The 22,865-nt window shown below is 37.7% G+C and overlaps 4 protein-coding genes across 6 annotated transcripts; 2 read left to right on the top strand and 2 right to left on the bottom strand.

Moving 5' to 3' along the window:
* Positions 1 to 54: 54 nt before the first annotated feature.
* On the bottom strand, positions 55 to 9,916 carry LOC132697779 (glycerol kinase-like). Of its 2 annotated transcripts, none has more exons than XM_060663414.1 (12): positions 9,777 to 9,916; positions 9,312 to 9,553; positions 8,326 to 8,418; positions 6,138 to 6,355; positions 5,869 to 6,084; positions 4,173 to 4,283; positions 4,033 to 4,111; positions 2,878 to 3,055; positions 2,607 to 2,787; positions 535 to 703; positions 389 to 475; positions 55 to 338 (listed from the first exon to the last, which is right to left on the bottom strand). In XM_060663414.1, the coding sequence occupies exons 2-12, from the start codon at positions 9,544 to 9,546 to the stop codon at positions 235 to 237; spliced, it is 1,671 nt and encodes a 556-aa protein (XP_060519397.1). In that variant the 5' UTR covers positions 9,547 to 9,553; positions 9,777 to 9,916; the 3' UTR covers positions 55 to 234. The 2 variants fall into 2 exon arrangements, with proteins under 2 accessions (XP_060519397.1, XP_060519396.1); XM_060663413.1 differs by having other exon boundaries at positions 9,738 to 9,876.
* An 18-nt stretch (positions 9,917 to 9,934) lies between these two features.
* LOC132697780 (uncharacterized) lies at positions 9,935 to 10,917 on the top strand. 2 transcript variants are annotated; one of them, XM_060663416.1, is made up of 3 exons: positions 9,935 to 10,351; positions 10,421 to 10,466; positions 10,516 to 10,917. In XM_060663416.1, the coding sequence occupies exons 1-3, from the start codon at positions 9,935 to 9,937 to the stop codon at positions 10,800 to 10,802; spliced, it is 750 nt and encodes a 249-aa protein (XP_060519399.1). In that variant the 3' UTR covers positions 10,803 to 10,917. The 2 variants fall into 2 exon arrangements, with proteins under 2 accessions (XP_060519399.1, XP_060519398.1); XM_060663415.1 differs by having other exon boundaries at positions 9,935 to 10,466.
* Positions 10,918 to 11,347: 430 nt separating this feature from the next.
* On the top strand, positions 11,348 to 16,325 carry LOC132698340 (protein MMS22-like). The gene is made up of 2 exons (XM_060664341.1): positions 11,348 to 12,745; positions 14,709 to 16,325. The coding sequence occupies exons 1-2, from the start codon at positions 11,387 to 11,389 to the stop codon at positions 16,323 to 16,325; spliced, it is 2,976 nt and encodes a 991-aa protein (XP_060520324.1). The 5' UTR covers positions 11,348 to 11,386.
* LOC132698341 (gastrulation defective protein 1 homolog) lies at positions 16,241 to 22,780 on the bottom strand. Its single transcript, XM_060664342.1, has 6 exons — positions 22,510 to 22,780; positions 22,135 to 22,456; positions 21,589 to 22,078; positions 20,172 to 20,425; positions 19,158 to 19,535; positions 16,241 to 16,615 (listed from the first exon to the last, which is right to left on the bottom strand). The coding sequence occupies exons 1-6, from the start codon at positions 22,705 to 22,707 to the stop codon at positions 16,380 to 16,382; spliced, it is 1,878 nt and encodes a 625-aa protein (XP_060520325.1). The 5' UTR covers positions 22,708 to 22,780; the 3' UTR covers positions 16,241 to 16,379.
* Positions 22,781 to 22,865: the final 85 nt, after the last annotated feature.

Here is a 22,865-nt window from a genome sequence, read left to right as displayed (position 1 = left end):
ATTATCGATATGGGAGTGATTAATTTACGGTGGCATGAATAAGACTCGAAAACGCGAAAACAAAATGTATTAACCATAAAATCAACAATTAAAAAAAAACAGAACATCTTTAAGTACTTACAAGGTAAAATATCTAAAACCGCGAAAATAAAATATTGGGCGTCCATTTTGACGCGAAAAAAGTGTCCCCCGCCCTACTTCGACGCGACTAGAGAAAAAAATATATAGTCCAAATTATTGCTGCGACGTTGCCAAATGTTGCGAGAGAACCAACAAGGCGAAACTGACTATTGCGTAAAGGCTGCCGGGTATGCTGGCCAACATCTGGTACCGTTCCTCTGCAAACATTAATTTATAACACCCTGTAAGTAGCGCATGACGCGCGTACCTGTCATGACGGCCGATTTCTTGGGCGACACCCAACCGAGCGACCTCTGCACCGCCATTTTCCACTTGGTGTACCTCGCATCGCGCTCTGCAAACGGAAATAAAAGTCCTACGTAAGGGACGACGCAAACGCATCGCGCCGGTTACCGTTTTCCGTCGACGTCGGCAGGAACGTGTCGTGGGGCACCAGTTCACGCTCCTCCGCGTTCACGTCCCAAGCGTCGATCCCGCGCGCAGAACCCGCCGCAATCGCCGCTCCCAAGGCCGTGATGTCGTGCGAGTGCGCCCTTATCACCGGGATCCCACTTATATCCGCCTAAAAAAACTCCGTGAATTTTTTGTAGAATTTCGGGGTCTTGCCGCACCGCACACTCGACCTTGTTGGCAATCGGTTATGCAGTATGCCAATTCACTTTTTTTTTGCTCACTAACCATTAGATTTATTCTGATGCGTTGAAAATAAATTTTTAAAATTATGCAAAACAATATTGTTTTACGCCATTCCTTTTTTTAACTATTAAGAACCCCTTCATTGTGTGGTTTATGTTTTGTCTATGGACTTTTTTCTCATTCCGTGTTTTGCCTCTTTAAACCGGAACTAATTTTGGGTGATAACAATTTTAAAAGAAATTTACTATCGTCTATTATCGTTTGATAGGAAAATGACAATTTCAAAATTTGAAAAAATCTTTTTAGAAAAGGACCATGCAAATACTGTAAACATGATCTTAATAAACTAATTTTATAAGCAAAATTATTTCTTTAATGTTGGTATTAATATAAAGTTTGCCCTGTATAAATTGAACTTCGTTAAAAAAAAACATTTATTTTTTTTGTAGAGGTAGATTACTTACTTTTTTTAACTATTAAGAACCCCTTCATTGTGTGGTTTATGTTTTGTCTATGGACCTTTTTCCAATTCCGTGTTTTGCCTCTTTAAACCGGAACTAATTTTGGGTGATAACAATTTTAAAAGAAATTTACTATCGTCTATTATCGTTTGATAGGAAAATGACAATTTCAAAATTTGAAAAAATCTTTTTAGAAAAGGACGATGCAAATACTGTAAAAATTATCTTTAATGTTGGTATTAATATAAAGTTTGTCCTTATAAATTGAACTTCGTTAAAAAAAACATTAATTTTTTTTGTAGAGGTAGATTACTTACTTTTTTTTAACTATTACGAACCCCTTCATTGTGTGGTTTATGTTTTGTCTATGGACCTTTTTCCCATTCCGTGTTTTGCCTCTTTAAACCGGAACTAATTTTGGGTGATAAAAATTTTAAAAGAAATTTACTATGGTCTGGTATCGTTTGATAGGAAAATGACAATTTCAAAATTTTAAAAAATCTTTTTAGAATATGACGATGCAAATTCTGTAAAAATTATCTTAATAAACTAATTTTATAAGCAAAATTTTTTCTTTAATGTTTGTATTAATATAAAGTTTGTCCTGTTTAAATTGAACTTCATTAAAAAAAAAACATTTAATTTTTTTTGTAGAGGTATACTTACTTTTTTAACTATTAAGAACCCATTTATTGTGCGGTTAACGTTTTGTCTATGGACTTTTTTTCTTAATCCGTGTTTTGCCTCTTTAAACCGGAACTAATTTTGGGTGATAACAATTTTAAAAGAAATTTACTATCGTCGATTATCGTTTGATACGAAAATGACAATTTCAAAATTTGAAAAAGTCTTTTTTAAAAAGGAGGACGCAAATACTGTAAAAATTATCATAATAAACTAATTTTATAAGCAAAATTATTTCTTTAATGTTTGTATTAGTATAAAGTTTGTCCCGTATAAATTGAACTTCGTTAAAAAATATATATATATTTTTTGTAGAGGTATAGATTACTTACTTTTTTTAAATATTAAGAACCCCTTTATTGTGTGGTTAATGTTTTGTCTATGGACTTTTTTCCCATTCCGTGTTTTGCCTCTTTAAACCGGAACTAATTTTGGGTGATAACAATTTTAAAAGAAATTTACTATCGTCGATTATCGTTTGATACGAAAATAACAATTTCAAAATTTAAAAAAGTCTTTTTTAAAAAGGAGGACGCAAATACTGTAAAAATTAAACTGTAAACTAACCAAAAACTGATAACTGCGTTTATCTCTTCTCAAAAGTTACATCAAAACAATTCGCGATTACGAAACTCGAGTGGCTTTTAACTCGACCCCTTCAATATTAGATATCAAAAAACACACTTGCAATTGCATCAACAGATTATTCGTCGTCATGATGCCGTCGACGTGCAACTTTGTCAGACTGATACCGCAGTCCTTGTTCATCGCTTCCAAAATGTCGCGCGTCTGAAAACAGACGGCTTCCAACGCGGCCCTGATGATGTGCTGTTTGGTCGAGAATGCCGTCAAACCGCAGATTATCCTAAAACGCAACGATCGAAGCGTGATGTGGGCGTCGACGAGCGAAACGCAACTCGCATCGCATCGACAAACGCAACGCAAACTTACACACCCTCTCGCGTCTTTTCGCCAATAGGGGGCGTAGAGCCCCTTGAACGCGGGCACGAAGTACACGTCGCCGGTACTGAACACCTCCTTGGCCAGCGACTCCGTGTCCTCGGAAATGTTCTTAATGAAACCCATGTTGTCCCTTAGCCAGTTCATCGCCGCGCCGGCCACCGCCACACTGCCTGCAACAAGAGTTGCCACCAACATTTTTAGGGACCACCTATGTGGTTAGAATACTGGACATTCGTTTTATATACTACGAAAGTGGTCCCTAAGTCACCTGGCTACCTAACGCACAGCTAACTAAACCTAACCTCAAAATTGTGTGAGAAAACGATTTTTCGGAGGGGAGATGGTTTTTTAGGATTATCTTGAATTATTGCATGAACGTCAAAACCAAAATCGTTTGCTTGCGCAAAACAAAAAGCTTGACTTCAGTAAATCTGGAGCAGTCAGATATATATATGCATGTGGTTGGAGCAAATGCATGAACGTGCAAACGACACTCCAACTTGAACGCCTCATAGTCCGCATGCGCAAAGAAGTAAATTTCTCGTTTCGAAGTGCCAGGTTTGTGTGTGTTGCAAATGTATGCTTGAATATGGCTAATATCAGGGAACGTCTTAGTGACACTCGGTACTTGGGGACAAAAAGAAATCTAAAGTGTCTCTTATTTTCATAATTATTAACTTCCTTGGCAGCGTTTTTTATATTCTTCCTTTGGAGTTTTGTACACATACATAGTAACTTATGATTTTTCCCAGTTACTTTCATTCTTCTGGAATTGTTAAGACGTTTATTCTGTTGAGGAACAGACAGAATCGAATAAAAGTGCACAGGATAAATATTCCACAAAGAACAATTGCCTGTGTATATAAAAAATATCATTACGAAATACTTCCTTACCACCACTTTTGTTTATGGTGAGCAACGCCATCATTGGAGCATATATCAATATCAATTTAACCAATTTGGTGGAACATCTGCGATGTATCGAACTGTTCGATCCAATCGCTTAATGTATAAAAAACGGAAACTCTCTTTGTCTTGTCCTTGAATTATTAGTTTAAGGTGCAGAGCGTCGCTACAGGGTCGGGAATTTTTTTCGCAACGTTGTCAGTTCGTGCTTTAGCAGCAGGTTGGTCGTTCTTTTACTCACCTTCTAAGGCATAGATGGCGGGCGAGTCGCCGAATTTGTACGCAACCGTTGTCACCAACCCATGCGACGACTGGACCCTCTGGAAGCGTAAAAGCATCGATGCAAAACCACCCTTTCCCGAAGTTTGTTTTTCTACTCACCGTCGTGCCCGTGTTGTAGAGCAAAAAACACCCGCTCCTGTACGTGTTTTTTGCCTGGCCCTCCTTGAAACAACTCTGGCCGATGAGAGCAGACTGTTGGTTGCCTAAAATCTAAACGAAGATGATTTAAGGGTATTTAACGACGGGGGCGCGTAAGTTGGACACGGTGATACGACAATAAATCATACTGAAAGTAAAGAAGTAAAAAAGAGAGGGATTCAAGCATAGCACAAAACAAGCATTTTATTTATGCGCATTGGAGCCCATGGAGTTGCTAGAACTAAAAATTTTAAATGTCAACGACTTCGTTTTCGGTTCAGCTGTGAATTGAAATTCAACCGTCCAAAATTCATTCCGTTTGATTCAGATTTAAATTTGCTAATATAACAAACATACAGCAATCGCAAAAAGTTAGGTCTGTGACTATAAATTCTTTTGGGAAGTTTACTTTAACTTTCTTTCTTGCCTTGTACAAAAAGTATAAAATTCGAGTGTCATGCCATGCCTAGAAACTAAGATTTCCGAAAAAAAATGTGGAGATAACTGTTTTTGTAAAACGGAATAAAATTCAGAATGGTTCTACTAAGGGAAAGAAGTTTATCTTTTTAGATACAAATGTTTCCCATTGTAAACGACCAAGTTTGACGGGAACCAAATTTTCTAGTCTGTGCATTTGACTGTTTCAGCCTGTTTTTCTGTCAGTCTTGTAGGTCAGGGCTCTCGATTACACCAGCTATGAGCAAGATACATTAGATATTTTTCATTGTAGAGTAGTACAAAGAAAAACAATAATGTTTCGTCGGCAATGTGTGTAAAAACATATTAAATGAAATGGTAAAGGTAATTTTCAGCGATTCTGATTAATATCCTTAACAAAATCGGGCTTTCAAAATTGCGACAATTTTCAAAAATGCTTAAACCTACAATGAGAATAAGTCACCCAGAAAATCAGAAGCTAGTGAAACCGCAAAGGAAAAATACAGAAACTAATGTCATAGATGCTATTACCAAATTTTTGCACAAGAGAAGCATGCAAATAACCTAAAATTGCAACATATAGAGTAGACTATATCTTTTATTATCAAATTTGTCAATATTTTGTTTGTATTTGTAGTGTTTTTGCTTTTGGTTCCTATTATTTAAACTTATGCTTCGATATTGTTGTGTTGGCTATGAATTGTAGCTATTTCTCAATAACTAACAGTTTTTTTCCCTAAAACCTCGACAACTCAAAGGAATGCGAATAATTGGCACTGGAATGAAACAAAGCATTCAAATATAAGCTCTAGGAGTGAAGCGTAAAGATAAGTCAAAAGGAAACTCAGTCTTTTTTACCAACTTATAAAAGTATATATTATGAAACCATTTTTTATCGACACGTTTCGAAATTAAAGAATTTCATCTTCAGTCAATAAAATAAATGTGCAAGCAGGAAAATACAAACGGTAAACTTACCACTACACTTGCGCATAAAGTTGCGAGAGATAAGCAATTCGCGGCGTCAAACTTTTCAAGAACCAGCCCAATCTTGCAGTGTAAATGGACCACTTTTTCCAAATTTACGTATAAATTTGTTTCTCAAATCGGTGTAGTCGCTAGTGTCGCGTGACGTCAAACGCTGTGACAAGTAATTACATGGAACGAGTCCCTCTCTTTTTTAAAGTTTTCTATACGGCCTGTGATGCGGCGTACTTACTCCCGAAATGGGCACGTCCTCCAGCGGCAACCCCTTGAAAACACGTCCATAAATTTCGGAACTGCTCCGAATTTCCGGCAGGATCTCGGGCGGGATTTTGAACGTATTTAACAGGAACGGATCCCAGTGGAGTGTTTCGATGTTCATGAGAAAGGTTCTGGAAGCGTTGGTGACGTCCGTGACGTGTTTACCGCCGTTGATGCCGCCCGTTAAGTTCTGTAAAATTACGCTATCACCAAGGTTACGCTCGCGGATTTGGATGCTTATACCCATAACAGCCACGTGTCGACCGTACCGAAGAGGCATTTTTTTTCCTTGATCGCTTTCCTGACGGCAGGTACATGGTGCATGAGCCATTTTAATTTGAACGCGCTAAAGTACGGCGAAACGGGAAGACCACAAATTTGCTTAAAATGGTTCTTGTTGTTCTCAGGTACTTTCGCCAGTATCACGTCGACCGTGGCGTCTGTTCGTATATCGTTCCACACTAAAAACCATGTTTTTTTTTTGTTTTTTGGTGAAATAGAGGGCTGCCCGCCAATTAAAAACTAGACGCCGTTTCATAAACGAAACGAATTTATATCTTCGTAGGCGCTGGATAAATTGAATATAGAGGTCGCAAATTTAGAGTTCACCAGAGTACTCAATTTTATTTTAGTGTATTTTATAATCTTTTAAAGTAAAATTGCTTTTTTCTTTTGTCTCAGCAAAACGTAGACTACTATTTTTTTAGCAATCTGACCCCATGTACGAGGTGTGTTCAAAAAGTAAGGCGCCTTTTGTAATTGGGCGGGCTACGACATTTTTTTTGTTATTTTGGTACAGATGTCTCTAACATATGTGCATAGTTTCAGCCAGTTTGCAGGTTTACTTTTTTTGTGAGACAGAAGCGTTAGACGTGTTTTGTGTACTTGGTGATTTCCTGCTGCCACAAAAAAATAGAACAAAGAATTTGCATAAAATTTTGTGTAAAAATGCAATACAGTGCTGCAAAACACTGGACATGTTGACAACGGCATATGGTGAATCTACTCTGAGCAAAAAAAATGTTTAGTTGTTCCAAGATGGCTGAAAAGACGCCGATAACGAACCTCGTCTCTGAACCTACTAGCAAGTCAATAGCTGATGAAGGCGTTCAAGAAGTGAAAAATTGTCGAATCAATATTAGAGAAGTGGCTGAAGACGTCGGCATCTCTATTGACTGTTGCGAAGTATTTTTTTCAAAAGTTTTGGGCATAAAACATGAAGCTGCAAAATTTGTTCCGAAACTGCTTAATTTTGAATAACAGGACCGTCAACAGCTGTTAAATGATGTCAACGATGATCCTGATACGGGGAGTACTTTGAAGCGGGCAACATTAATTTCATGAATAAATAAATACTTTTTGATAAAACTTCAAAGTCGCCTTAATTTTTGAACACACCTCGTATTGTATTTCATTTTTAAGATATGTGAAAGATCCCGAACAAGATTCTTTCGATGGAATGGAAATTTTTGATGATGACCATTTAGTAACTAGCTTTTTATATATGGTCAGTCCCACACAAGAGAATATTAAATGAAGAGACTCAACTTTGTGTGGTCACCATCAATATAAAACGCGAGTAAAGAATTGAGGAGGAAAGTTTGAACCAAATATTTTAGAAATTTATATACGAAAATTTATTAATCTTCACGACGCACTCAAAGTTTAAAAACTGTTCTACATAAATTAAAAAAAAAACATCTAGGTATGTTCATAAAAAAAATAATGAAAAAAGTTCACCGAGCTATTTATCACCTTGTTTATTCTAACTTGTTAATACCATATTATTATATTATTGTCAGGTAAATGCTAATAAAAAAAGTCGTTTCTAGATTTTTGTCTTATAGTTTTTTTATTAGTTTTCCATGCTGGGCAAGTATTAAGATTTCAATGCAATAACACCATATTTAACCAAAGGCCATTACTATCTAAAAAAAAATTATATACGGTTATGCATCAGCATACCTCTTAAGATTATTTACAGAACAACGTTGCTGTACTATTACAGAATTTACATTTATGACGATATTGAACTAGATAAAATAATATAAGACGCTTACTGTTTTTTTTTTTCATTTATTTAGATATTTATGTTCAACATAAAAAACTTTAGTAATTGAATTAAATTTATTGTAATATTTTATAACGTATTCGGGCATGACAGATGTAAAATTTCTATTCACAAAGACTAGGACAATTATAAAAATATTAAATATATCATCAGGTAGCTAACGATGTAATAACAATTACTGAAACTTTTTTTACTCTTCCGTATTTGGCGTAATCTGGACAACCACTTTATTAAAGTGTACCATGTATGCGATTAGACATACATACACACGATATTGATGTATTTTGATGTTGGTTACGAAAGTATCTCTCTGATATGAGCACATATTATTCAATTTATCCAGCAGCTATATGCACCTACCCAAAGCGTTATAAAGGGGGTTTCCCGTAGTCTTATCCCATACTATCGTGGTTTCCCTCTGATTCGTAATCCCGATTGTCACAATGTTATTCGCTTGAAATAAACAAAAACAAAGTTAGACACTTATTCAAAATTTCCGATTATTATATATCGTGGAACGTAATCCTCGGCAGACTGATAAGGGACGCTTATCCAACGACATTAAGATTAACCCGGCAAAAAAAATCCTTGAATTTGACGGTGTTTGGGCGCCAATAATTTTGCACGGGCCAGATAATTTGGCCCCGGCGTGGTTCATAAAATGATAAGACAACTAATTACTCTTTTATTTCACCTTATCGGGTTGGTAGCGCCGTGATTCGAACAACTATTGTACCCGCAGAATAACATTGGTGCGATACGAAACGTCTAAAAGTTTAATTCCGACGCGCGTCAAGTGTTATTTCGGGCCACCCTGTAAGTTGACCCGTTAATTTATTCCTATCTGCTTAATATCAATTAAAAAAAAAAACGCGACCTCGCACAATTTTTGCGTTAACATATATTTATAGCGGCCACATATAGGCAGATTTTATCAAAGCGGTTTTTCGGTATAATAAATTAATTCGGTCCCGGGCGTTTTTACGAAAAATTAAGTACACTGTAAATTCATAAAGTATATAGTAAATTTATAAAGCGCCACATCTAATACCGCGGCAAATAAAATAATTCAAACTTAAGCTGAGGATAGTAAATATTTGAACACGCGAACTATTTACGATTTTATTCCCAATAATAAATCCGATATTTTTGTTTTTTTTTTTGGAAAATGCGTTTTTTGTAATATTTTTAGCATTTAATTGAACATCTAATAAAGTTCAACAGCAACGTTTTGGTGCTAGGATCCTTAGGATTATCGTTGCAGTTATAATTCCCCCAAATCATACTTTGCTAATTATATAATAAAACAAGCGCGACCGGTTTTGAAAACGACATTTTCCACATACCTTTGGGTCCTAAAGATTTTATCACCTTTTGTATACACCCCTTAACCGCCGCCAGTATTTTTAACGGGTCTTGCTCAGACCAACCCTCTTGCGGGGTTATGGGTTCCAAGTCTACCGCGTGCTCCGCTATTTCTTTTACGTGTTGACTGACAAATACGCAAAATTTTACAGTCCTCGTGCTTGCGTCTACCACCCCAACCAAAGCCTCACGCCCGTTGTCCTGCAGTTCGCTCATTATTCAACTGAAACGCAAAAATCAACGCATATATAATAGCGCGGCGATTAAATAAATTGTCAAATTGAACGTTTTTGAATGAAAGTTCAAGCACATTTGTATAATTTATTCGTTTACATATTCGCGACCATGAAATATATTTATAGTCGCGGTTCAAACATAAAAATAGTGGAAAAGACGTAATAAATCACCTGCGGGCAAAAACAACAAAATACGTCGCTGAAACACACCTCCGCAGCCACTCGTTCGTTACAACACTAGCTTGCATTCGGTGTGTCTCGAAAACGCGTCATCGCGTACCGCCGCGCCGCCTGTATATCTAAAAGTTCAAGCCCCTCCGATACAAATTCCAGTTTTTCATATTTTTCGTCTTATCTACGACAAATGAATGGAATTGCGATACACAATACATACACACAACCGCTTGACGTTTAATTTCGGCGACATTAACATAACCTCACATTCGTTACAGCTGACCAATATGTGGGGTCAGATCCCCAGGAATGGGTTTTTCTTAATTTCGTCCGTAACTTGCATCGTTATACCGTTCTATATGTGGAAGTCGCTGTGGCAGCTGTGGCGCACACTTCAAAAAGAAAACGACGAAATACTGTTGTTTCATAAAAGGCACAATTGCGTGGTCATTTACCAACCCAAAACAGGTTTATCCGGGTGGCCCCGACACAACGACGAAAAGACGCCGGACATAAACAGCCGAATGATACATTTATGCGAACCATTTACCTATTTCATAAGAACTGCTAAAGAATCATTGTGCATTGCTTTTATGGTGATAAATATAAAGGTAATTTACGATGAACTAATAAAGGCTAGGAGAAGAGGCGTGTGTATTCGAATCATAAACAATTTTCAGCATACGGAAAGCTGCAATGAAGATATTAAAAAACTGTTGAACGAAGGTACAACCAAATTTTTGGTCAAAACTAAAATTAACTGATGGCCTTTCAGGTGTCAAATTCCAGTTTTTTGTCGCACCAACCTCTGCAATGGATACGATTATGCACCATAAATTTATGGTAAAAGATGCGGTCAGCCAGACTAAATGTTTATGTACTGGCTCCATGAATTTAACTGGCAGCAGTTTTTTCAACAATTACGAATCTATGGTTTTCAGCTGCAATCCATATTTAGTTGATGCTTTCAAAAACCATTTTGAAGAGTGTTGGGACAATTTGAAAATGGACAATGATGGATTGATAAATAAAATTATATTGCGCGATGCACGACTTTTGTAAATTTTTAAAATGTTTCCTTTATAAGAATTATAAAGTGCCAAGTTGTAGACAAGAATTAATATATAAACACATTTTTTTCTATCAGTTTGGTTCGGCATCGAAATATATGTCAATTGACTTGTTTTTATTTTTCTTAAATCTTTATTTGGGGTATTCAGATTAAACTGAGTGTTTGGTAAATTAGAAAATTAAATGTATAGAGTGTTGTCTAACCTGCACTAACTAACGTGCAGTACTGCCGGTTGGCAGAGCGGTTTCGACTGCTGACGAAAAAAGTACGGCTTTCAGTAATTTTCGAAAACAGTAATACAGTCCATATTGTTTCAACGGTATCATTACGGGAAAAAATTAGATCCCATCGGAAACTGGAAAGTTTTCTGTGGTCTTCGCCAATAAAAGGTACAGACCATTTAATACATTCATTAAAACCCTATGTTCTCTCGGTTAAGCAAAAGCATAGAAAGAAGAAGAATGTTCTCTCGGTAAAAAGAACAAGCGTTGCCACTAACCGTTTTTTTTTTTAAGTTTTGGCGCGTATAGTAACAACAAGAAGAGGCCTTTATAAAGGTGTGAAATGTAACAAAATGTTAAATAATATCTTACGTTGTTCTCTCGAAAATCCGGATGAATTGATCAGCAATATTCACATGGTGTTTTCTTTAAATTTAAGCGACGTCACAAATGGCGAATTGTACATCGGAACTCATCTTTATGAAGCCATACACGTTATTGAGGAAATTTATGTTATTATGCGTTTAGTTAGAACCAAATGGTGCGTCATTCAGAACGTAATTTTCAGCGATAATTCGTTTTCAATCGACGAAATTATCAGCGCAAGAAGTTTTATCAACCAAGCTCTACAAGCAACCCTGAAGTGCTTGCTATTGTGTAATAATTCGTCTCGTAAGGAAAACTTTGTTGAAGATACTTTGAAAAGTTTAAAAGGATTTTTAAGTAGCGTGGTCTCACCAAATTCTTTAGAGGATATTGTTAAGATCAAGATTGTCAGTTCCCAGAATGTGAGTTGCCAGTTCAATGAATATTTCCATGCTCTCTTGGAAATTCAATATTACAAAATGGCCTTATATTACATATGCGAGCTTTCTGTGGCAGATGCCGAAACAAAATTCGCAAAGATAATGAGTGATTTTTTATGTTTCTGCAAAGCAAATTTCTATAAAAAAGAAAGGTTTTCAAATATTTTTGTGTGTAACTGTATGAAGCACTTATGGTTGATGTTGGAACTGCTTGTGGAAAAAATTTCTCCTACCCCTCTTTTCTGGAAAATTTTCAATAATGTCTTAGAACAGGAGGATCCTTTGTTCGCACTTGCTATGTTGAAAGATGTTGCATTTCTGCATTGTTTCAATTCAGAATTTAAAGATATAGGTCTAGCAAGTGACAGGATTGAAGCAAACCACGTGCTCTTGGAGCTTAAGGTGAAGGAGCTCCTGGATCAAGCAGATTCAGAGGTGCTCTTGAAATGTTTAAAAATAATTGAACCTCTTTTGTTAAGTTTGTGGATAAAAGTTGGCAGGATCGAAATTTATCAAACAATATGGGATTTTTACAGTAAAAGACTGAACTTGTCAAAAAAATATTCTGTTACTTCAGCTCTGCAACTAATTGAAAATTTGGACACTATCCTGTGGAACCCGACAGGCTGTGCGGACGATTTTGAAATGTTTAGTGGGTTATTGGTGGCACACTTGCGGCAGTATCCTTATCATTGGGCGAAGGTGAAGGGACGCATTTACTCACAATTGGGCCCCAATAAAGTGCGTGAACTCTCTGATGTTGGGATTACACAAGTTGCATTGCTCTTTTTGGCCTTAAGCGCAGTTCATTTTGAAGAAATTGAAAAAAAGATCATGACATTTCTGGAAAATATTCCACAGGAAAAGAAAAATACGGAGGTCGTGTGGACGATACATGGTGCGCTGGTAAGGAAACATAAATACACTGGATTACAGGGTGCCGCAAAGTGTGAGAAAATACTATATTCTTTTTATTTATAACTAATCTGGATTATGTGTTCCATAAAATTAAAAGATAAAAATTTTAAATATCCTGCTTCCCAAAAGCTCGACAACACAAAAATATGTTTTTGAATATTACAATTCGTTTTCAAATGACATCGTGAGTGTTTTTGAATTTGAATGCGGTCAACTTATTGAAAAAAACTTGTTTTTTAAAGTACCTCTTGTGATTTGCTGCATTTTTAAATCTGCTTCCTTTATTTCATTAATTGTGTTTATTTGCTAAAAATAAGGCGTTAAAGAACTTGATTCGTTAGTTACTCAAGATACACTATGAGATAATAATAATCTTAAAAAAAAAATCTGAATGTAATTCTTATTTCTTCCTTTGTTGCAAATCTATCTATTTATCTTTCTATCTATTATAGTAGTAAGTAATAGTAATAAGCAGTAATAAGTAATAGTAGTAAGTAGTCTGTGGAAGTTTTCTTGAAAAATTGAGAGGTAAATATGTATCAACCGTCGTGAAAAGAACTTGAGTTTTTTTTTCGTTTTATTTTTTATGGATTTTTAAAATAAAAAAAAAAGACTACAAGATTGGAAAAATGAATTTTTGAGCAAAGAGCGTACTAAATTGATTATTTAAATTTGTGTATAATATAAATGCACTACTTTTATTTAATATTTAGGGCTCAATGTTTCCTGAACTTCCCCGTTTTGGAAGCCGTGGATGGAGTAATAGTATACATTTACATTAACAAATCGAAATTAAAACACGTCGAAACAGGGTTCGTAATACTATCGCGGAATAACAAGCATTTGGTATAATAAATTATTAGAAAAAATGTACTTAATGATAGATATTGGTAGAAATAATTCACGAACACTAAAAAGATTAAAAAGTCAAAAGTATAGATATAGTCAATAAAAACGAATATATTAAGGAAAAAATGAAGTAGTAGTAGTTCGACAGAGGATGTTTCATTTAAAAAAAGCATCGGGAAAAGTTTAAATATCGTCAAGTTTGCAACAGTTTAGAAAATTCCCTATATGAAATAATCATTTAGGCACCTTATTAGGCATCGAAAATATTAGGGTTAATTTTTATTAATATAAAGACAGCGGATTGAATAAATATACAGAGGTAATAGAAAAACATTATCTATTTTTTTCCAATCAGCTGGCAACGTCGCATTAAAATTGTAAGACACTAGCGATGTCGTCACAAACATTTCTTTCTATATCATTTTTGGATTTTTTTTACAGTTCTGTTATATAATAATTGCAAAACAGTAAAATGTAATGCTGCGTTTTCCCATTAAAAAGTGGGTAGATGTTGCATAACACTCTACTTTTTTTTTTTAATATGACGATTCCTTCGAGAAATGTTTGTTAGTATAATAAGGTCTAATTTAAATAAAGTCCAAACAAATAATTTCAACAATTGTCTACAACCTTCAAACAAATATTTCTTAAAGGATTCGTAACCTGCAAAAATATATAGGGTGTTACGCAACATTAAACATTATTTGAAAACAGTGATAAACAAGGGAGATATATAATACTTTGCCACCCCCTTTCTGTTGGATTTCTATACTTTCAACCATCTCAGATGTTTTTCCTGAATTTATTGTATAAATGATCATCAAAACAAACAAACATTCATACTTTCGTAGGCTTTTACGCCGGTATCGTAATTAATAAGTTTTCCCCGGCTGTTAGGCCGTGGTCTATTGGTTTTGCTACCAAAACTACACACGTTCAGTCCACCGTCCGTCCGAGCGTTACAACACAGGTACGACACTGAGGATGGCGGCCGCAGTAGCAGTTGAAAGCTTTGGTAGCAAAACCAATAGACCACGGCCTAACAGCCCGAAAAAACTCATTAATAAACAAACGTTCTTCCGGTATATATTTTTTTCGTTAGATATTAAAATATGCAAGAGAGGGCCGCGGCGTGGAGACAGTCGCGACGCCTACCGTGCTTATGCTTCACGAGGCAGCAAATCAAGGCGCGTTTACGTTGATCAAGGGTTTCATCGACTGTTTGGAGCACGTCGTCGCCAATAGCGCGAGTATGTCGCTTGGCCAATGGTCCATCTTCGGTCCGTGGTGGCCGAAATACCTCTCGACGTGTTACTACTGTGATTTGGAGAAGGCGCTGGGCATCGCCGCAGCGCTAGCCGACAAATGTTGCGACGTAGACTCTCGAGCGTCGTGGGAAACCACATTCAAAGAAGTCATTTACCCGAGTCTGAAGCAATTGGCGTCCGGTCCCATCCCACCACCTAGCGTAGGCGCGATCGCCGCCAAACTCGCGCTCGCCTACGTCGGCCTGGCGGGCGACGCGTTCGCGTTCTTTTGCGGCGACGCCGTTTCGCCTGGCGTCGCGTCCGAATTCCTGCGCGCCGTCTTGGATCAGTTTTCGCACGGTTGCGTGATCGCGCCCGAGCATGAACGTTTGGTCGCGCGTTCTTGGATGAAAATTTGTCTGTTGACGTCAGAACCGCAGCTCGCGATCACCCTCGCGGCGACGCGGTTAGATGTTTTCCCGGCCGCCTTCAAACGTCTACTGAGACGAGTGCCGCCGCCTCGCGATCCCGTCCACGCCTTTATCGAATATTTGGGTAGCGAGCCGACCCGTCATCCGGAATCAGCCGAAGCCCTTGAATTGTGTGAATTGTGTTTCGGGCAATTGGACGAGAGCATCGCGCGTTACCTCGCCAAACCGGACAACGAGGACGTCGTGTTCAGGGTGTTCGATTGCGTCGCGCTCGCTTTCAAACGCTGTGGCATGTGGCTTTATTGCCCCAACAGGTCCGTATCGGCATTCACGCGACTCGTCCAAACCCTCGTCCTGCCTACGAGTAGGAGACCGCCGCACGCGTTCGTCCTGAACGCCGTAAGACGCACCTGGTGCGTATTTTTCGAAGCAGTCATCGCCTTCCCCAGAGACGATTACCTAGAGCGGACGCTGCGCGACCTCGTCGTCAGGTACGTGCCATATTTCCCCGCCGGCGACTCGCCCGTCGCCGACGGTCTGCGAGACGTGGGCGGCATCGCGTCGACGATTCTCGACAAAATGGGCGTCGCGTATTTCACCTCCCCGTTTAAAGAGTTCGACGCGAACGTTTCGAAAGTCCTGCAAATGGTGTCGGATTTGGTGCGAGATAGGCCGGACGCGGCGCGTCTTGTCGCCGTCAAAATGCTGCGCAGTATGTTCGACGTCGTCGTCGTCGGCCACGCGTCGCATAAAAACGCGGCAGTCGCGGCGATCAAGGCGGTGACTGAGTCGCCCGGTTTCGCGAAATCAGAGTTCAGAACGGCGGTGGCGGGAGTCACCGAGCGCTACCTGGGCCTCAACACCGTCAACTACTTCCAACTGATGACTTGTCTTGCGCGTTTGGCGCCCTCCTACATTGACGAGCTGCTGCCTGACGTCGAGGCACAGATCGCGAACGTCGAGAGGATCAGGGGAGTCGGTTTTGACAAGACGCTCAGGCATCACTTGCAGAAACTGGAAAACGCGCTTTCGACGCGATAAATACGATTACTGTTTTATTTTCGTGAACGTTTGTACATTAAAGGTTAGCTTCATCTATTCCGTCTTGGTTTTTTTTGAGCGAGGCGGCTCCGCCTCGGGCATGTCGAGTACGGGCTTCGGTTGCGTCTTTTGATATGCCGGGGTTATCCAGTACGGGTTTTCCTCGGCGTCCTTGGCGTACTTGAGGATGGCCTCGCGCGGGTCCTGATCATCGTCGACGCGCTTGCTGAGCCCCAGGTTCCGGATAACGTAGCTGCTGAGCGTGCCGCCGCTAGACGCCACCCTTCCGCCTAAACAATAAGTGGTTTTAAACCCGCGGAAATCCAAATTAAAAAGTAAAGGTCCATTCAACATGTGCATTAGCCAGATTTAAAATCTTGTTCTTAACCAATGACATTGCGACATGCAACAACCAACATGACCGCTGACAGCTTGTCAATAAGTTTGGATGCAGTATTTTTAGGGCAGTATTAGCTAAAAGTATATCCGTATCCCATTAAATTTTAACACAAAAAGAAGTTAGGTGTGTGGATACTGTTGGATAGAACGAAAATGGCACACACTGCATATTAGTGGGTAAAATATAGCTTACGCGGAAGATCATTACCACCTTTACGAAAATATCCTAGCCGCCTGAGTCGCATCAATTTTGTCAGTAGTAATTAGAAACGATAGTTTAACCGCGGTTTTTACCGATTGACTTGTCAAATTCGTTGAGTGAGTAAGGACGTAATTTTTTCGTCGTCAAATCAATACAGACTAAATAGACCTAGACTGACTCCCCCATACAGAATACCTTTCCTCGCCCCATTTACAAAGAAACAGACGAAAAATGAGCTTGTAGTTTGCTGCCAGGGAAATCCAAGACCATAATTGCTAAACTGATTTTTTACTATTCCAATAGATTGAGGGATAGATAGTTTAGTGTAATGTTTTTTTATAAAAAAATTGCAATTAAAACAACAATAGTGCTTAAAAAAAACATTTATGTTATTGTTATTACTGGTTGAAGCAATACAGCTATTTATTATTATTAATATTATTGTTGTTTGTAACACAATCTGTAAGTTGAACAAAAATTAAAAGGCGCCTTATCTATGCAAACAAAAATGCTCTCACTAGAGCAGTCTTTATTCCGATCTTTCTCTAAATTTATTCAAGGAGTTGGTAATTTTAATGCCAGTGGGTAGAAAATAAATAATTTTAGGGCAAAATGATACGGACTTTTTTACTGGAGATTATTATAGTATATATTATTATATATAGCTATTATATGTGTGACACCAACAGTTCTTCTCAGAATGTGCTTAAAAACGTGTAATAATAGTGTGTAAATATATAATACTATATATAATATACGATAGGTATGGAATAAGGTATGGGATAAACTTGAACTTAAAAAACTATCTTATTTTAATCTAATTTTTGCGCACTTCCTATACAAGTCTCATTTTAAGTATTACCTTAAGAATGTTAAATGGTTCGTATGATTTTGTTTTAATTTGTCAATTGTATATTATGCAACAAGTGCGGTAAACGGCATTTGACTCACAAGTTGATTTGACAGGAGCCGAGCGCAGCTGTGGGAGTGTTTAATAAACGAGTGACTTAAAAAGTTTACCGAACGTATTGTATACTATACTTTTTCTACGACGGTTAGTTTTTGGGTACATTTTCTCAAAAGAACACGAATATATTCACTGACATGACCGTCAGAATTGACAAACGTCAAAATTCAAAGCGTGGGAAATATCTCCGAAAACATCCGATTGCTCCCAAACTAGTGCGGTAAAATCCCAGAAATGTCCGAAGTGGCTCGCGCGGATTCGTGGGAAACGAAACTGACGTGGTAAAGTGATGCTTCCCGCACGCTAGATGTAACTCGGTTATTTACATGAGGGAGTAGAAACATAATATAATAACTTTCACATTTCGCCAGTAACAACTTGATCGCTTCGTTGGCAAGTTTCGCTCTTTTAATACAATGTGTTCAAAAAAAAAACTTCGGTTATAGTAAAATTTTTATTGCTTTTTGTGGTATTATATTTTTGATAGTATTTGCATCTGCTTTTCTTTTTACTTTGTACTTGTTTATAGTATCGTAAACTATTTACCCCATTAAATAAGTAAATGTTTTTCCTTTGCATTTTAAATGTAAACACCACCAAAAGACCATTTTTAGTATCACGTGGAATGTGAATTATTAACGACTGAATAATCGCGGTAGACCATGTAAACCTAGTAATGGTTTTTGAAGGTTTAATTGAGATACTTGATATAAATGGACTGTAGTTGATTTAGTTTAACGCGGATTATACAGTATAACAATATGTACTAGTACCAGTACATATTGTGTTATATGTAATTGTTTTATTTTATGTATATTTATAAATTAATTAGTACACTAAGGGTGGATTAAATTGACAGTGACGGGTCTAAATATCAGCTGACTAGTCAAATATTAAGTTTTGACCTGCTCTGTGAAGATTGTAAAAACAAGTTTATAATTTGATATCCTTCCGACAAAACATTTGGTTGCTGCCAGATACTCGTATTGTTTTTCTGTTTAATTACATACACGTGTGGAAAACGTGTAAATAACTTTTCAGCTAATACCAGATCAAAATATTCTTTAAAATTCATTATTTTGAAGTTTGGCAACGTGGCTCTATATCAAATAAGAGAATTATGTATGGCAGGTGATAGGGGCAGTAAATTTTTAGTCTTAGAGTGAAACTCTAGGTCTGTGTAGTCTATGACGTCACACCTATCAACACAGAGGAGACGAGAACAAGGCAGAAAACTAAATCTTAGAAAGTATATGGCACTCACCTTGGCCAGAAGTAATCGGCAGATCGGGCCTCTTGGACTTAATGGGATCAAGCCTGTCTTTCTCCATCTGTTTGCGGCTGGTCTTCCTCCTCTCCTGTCGGAATAACGGTAGCGCGTGGGGTGTGATCACCTGCTGTGCGCTAACGACCTCCGAGTGTTGTGCCTTCCTGTGCACCTTGGCCGCGCACAGCGTCGCGCCTCTCAGACTCTTCCTCTCGTCGTAGAAACATTTGACTAGTCCATTGCCGGTGCCCACGAATATCTGGTTGAGTTTCTCGTGCCACGTCACTTTAATCGCGTGCGACTCCGTCACCGCTTGCTTTTTGAGCAGCCTGAACGTGTTTGCATCGAAAAAGTGTATGTAGCCGCATTTTTCGCCTTAAATATATAAAAACTACCCAGTAATTGAGAGTTCAAGATAAACGATGTGCCACCTAACGGCCAAATGTTAAACTATTCGGTAGTACATTGGGGTTATTGATTTATTATTGTTGTAGCGAAGGTGTTGTAAGTCTTGGACTTAAAAAACTATCTCATTTTAATCTAATTTTTGCGCACTTTGTTCTTTGCAGGTGGTGGAAAGTAAATGGTAATATTTTTGGCGTATTTGTATGTACAGTTTGGTTTTGATAATGACATCCAGAGCTGAAAGTTGAAATCATCATTTTTTCTATAGTTTTTGTTAGTTTTTTTTACCGTGCAAAATAATATGCACAGCATTAAAAACTTCTCTAATATGTGTGTGTCCGAAAGGTGAAATAATAACCAAAAATAAATTCAAATATCTTGAATCTGCCAAAAAATTTTGTATATGAAATAATTGAATTTTTGCGGCAACGCAAAAACAAACCCTATATGAGTTTTTTCTTCTTTCTCCCATTTTCTTCCTTCTTTTACACCATAAACAATAATTGCAATTGAAAATATTTAGTCAAGATATGTTTCAATGTACTACACAATAGTTTAAACATTTACCTTGTCAATAGACGACAGGATGACATGTTTTTCAGTTACCCTTTTTTAGTGATGTTGCGGTAACAACGACGGCGTCATTGGGGCTGAATATCGCGTCGGTGGTGTCGTATCGCGAGAACAATCCGCTGGCCTCATGCACGGGCGCCTTAAACCGCCTCAAGTCCCACAGCTTGACTGTTTCATCAAGGCTACGCGTCACCAAACTGTCGCCGATGTGCGAATAATACACACTCGAGATTTCTGCCGGCTGATGCGCCTTCCGTATCTGGCTCGCCGGAGCGACCGAACTTTTGCTGCGCAACAAACGAAATCCATTACAAAAAAACGCAGCAATATAGGCCATATATATATATAAAAGGACTTTGCTCCTGGGTTCCAAATTTGTTCAAAGTTTCGTAACAAATGTTGTGTGGGTGTGTATTTTGAATGCCCGTTTCTTCAATCACGCCGGTAACCAGCCCGCGCGAACCTGAATAACCTATTATTTTGCCTATTTAGTCACAAAAAAAACATAATTTTTTCCCTTATTCAGGAAATTAAAAATATTTATTGAATGTCATGTCAAGTCATAAGAAAGACAACAATCCCTAAATTTGACTCGCTTTTATATCACGCCATATTAGTTTACTTCACTGTATTATGTAGTAAGCTCAAGTAAACCTTAAGGTCACGAGTGACACGAGGAAATTTTTTGATGGTAGACAGGATGCAATTCTTTCGAGTTTTTGGTGGTATTTTTTGGTACGTCTTTTGTATTTCGACACAATAAACGATACTTTTTATTGTTTGTTAGTGTTACCACACTAAATTAACTTTTGGGTATAAAAAAGAAAAAGAAAAAAATTATATTAATTTATATGTTTCCTAAAACTAACTTCTATGCAATCCTCTTACATTTAGGCTAATTTAGATTACATATTGAAATACAGTTTTTTTAAAAAACTTGTTTATTGGCATATTTTATAATTTTTCTTAATTTTCCCGGTTAAATTTTGCAATACACACAGTTTTTTTAATAAATTGCCATTACTTGCGAAGAAGAAACGACCCTTCTGTGTATAAGAGGTTCTACTGTTGGTTGTTGAAAATTTTTTCTAGTATCCCACATAGTTTTATTTACACTTTTAAGAGTCATCTTTCATGATTTATTTTTTATAGAGGCTAAACCAATACTTTTATGAAAACAAACGCTTTGAGCAAATTCACACCCACAACTAGAGGAAAAAATCGCGTAATTTTATCTGCCAAATTTCTTGTAATTTACATATAGAAATTGCATCGTGTCTCCCGGGCGTTAGCACATCATTGCGTTGACGAGTAATTTTAGTTTTGTAGTGGTATATCACTAACGTAGTTCTCAGCGAATGACATGGCTGACATGACATGTTCAGTAATTAAATCTTTTTATCACAGTCAAATCACCTTAATTCAGTAAAACCCATCAAAATATACTTACCGAAAATCCCACAGCTGGATGGAACCATCCGCGCAGCCGCACGCTATGACTTTCCCATCGCGGCTGTAATTAACGGCGGTCGGAGATACCTTGAGACCATTCTGAGCTCGGCACTTGATCAACTGCTTGTGCTGTTTCCCACCAGAGTAAAAATCCCAGGTCCTCACTGTACCATCTGCGCTGGTAGTTAAAAATTCTTCTTTTGTGATTGGGCTAAAGGAACCTGCCAAAAGGGCGGCTGTGTGACCCTTTGTTTTAGCCTGATCGGTAATATACATATCGCCCTTGACCGTTTCGAGTTTCTCAAAGCCGTCCCTGTCAATGACTTTGGCTTGACTAGCGCCGGATATTACCAGCAATAGATCGCCAGTGCTTGAGTAGTGTAGGCCTCTTATGGGATGGTTATCAGCTGGTTGTAAGGTCCTGAAGCTTCTCATGTTCAAGTCCATGCCCGCAAAATCCCAAAAGCTCACATCATAGTCCACTGATCCTAAAATGTAAGCAAAATATTAGTTTACTCACTAACTACTAATAACAAGTCAATACCAGAAGCTAACCTTGCCCCACTGGGGTCAACAGTTACAGCAGTCACAGCCTTGTTGCCATGACGCATTGAAATCCCTTGACGACAGGGAATAAAGTATTCATTGCTTTCTTCGTCATCATTCTCGTCTTCACTGCTAACTGCATCCTGTGGATCTGCAATTTCGTTTTTATTCTCCAAAGACAAATTATCCGGAATAGGCGGTCCGATAAAATCATCAGAGTGGTCATCGTCGCTAAAGTCTTTGTTAGGTTCTTCAAACTTATCCTCAACTTGTTTCTTTGTTAATTCACGTGCTGTAGCCTTTACTTGATTCATCATTTCCTATAAAAATATACTTAGTATGAAACACTCTAAAACAATACACCATGCCTTACGTTAATATCAAATGATTTGGCCTTTTTACCGAATCCCATTATTCCCATAACTTCTTTCATTTGTTGTGCTTCTTTGTCGTCCTCTAATATTTCCATCGCTTTGGGTTCCCCGAAGGTACCTATTGTTCCAGTCGCCTCTATTTTATCCGATTTTTCGCTAAAATTAGCGCTTATTTTTCCAAAAGTTATTTTCTTCATGGTTAGGCCTCCTTATAATCTCTCAGGGCTTATTTATTTACTTGTAAATTAAAATACTTGGTTAGTTAGAGATTTAACGTCATTCTTCTTCTTTTTATGAGTCAAAGTAATAAGTATTTGGACTAACAGATTGAATTGCCATCAATTCAGTGTTCATT

The sequence above is a fragment of the Cylas formicarius genome, unplaced genomic scaffold (assembly GCF_029955315.1).
Source record: "Cylas formicarius isolate icCylForm1 unplaced genomic scaffold, icCylForm1.1 PGA_scaffold_2__14_contigs__length_35257938, whole genome shotgun sequence".
In the NCBI taxonomy this organism is placed as follows: Eukaryota; Metazoa; Arthropoda; class Insecta; order Coleoptera; family Brentidae; genus Cylas; species Cylas formicarius.
This window is presented reverse-complemented; position numbering and strand designations above follow the sequence as displayed.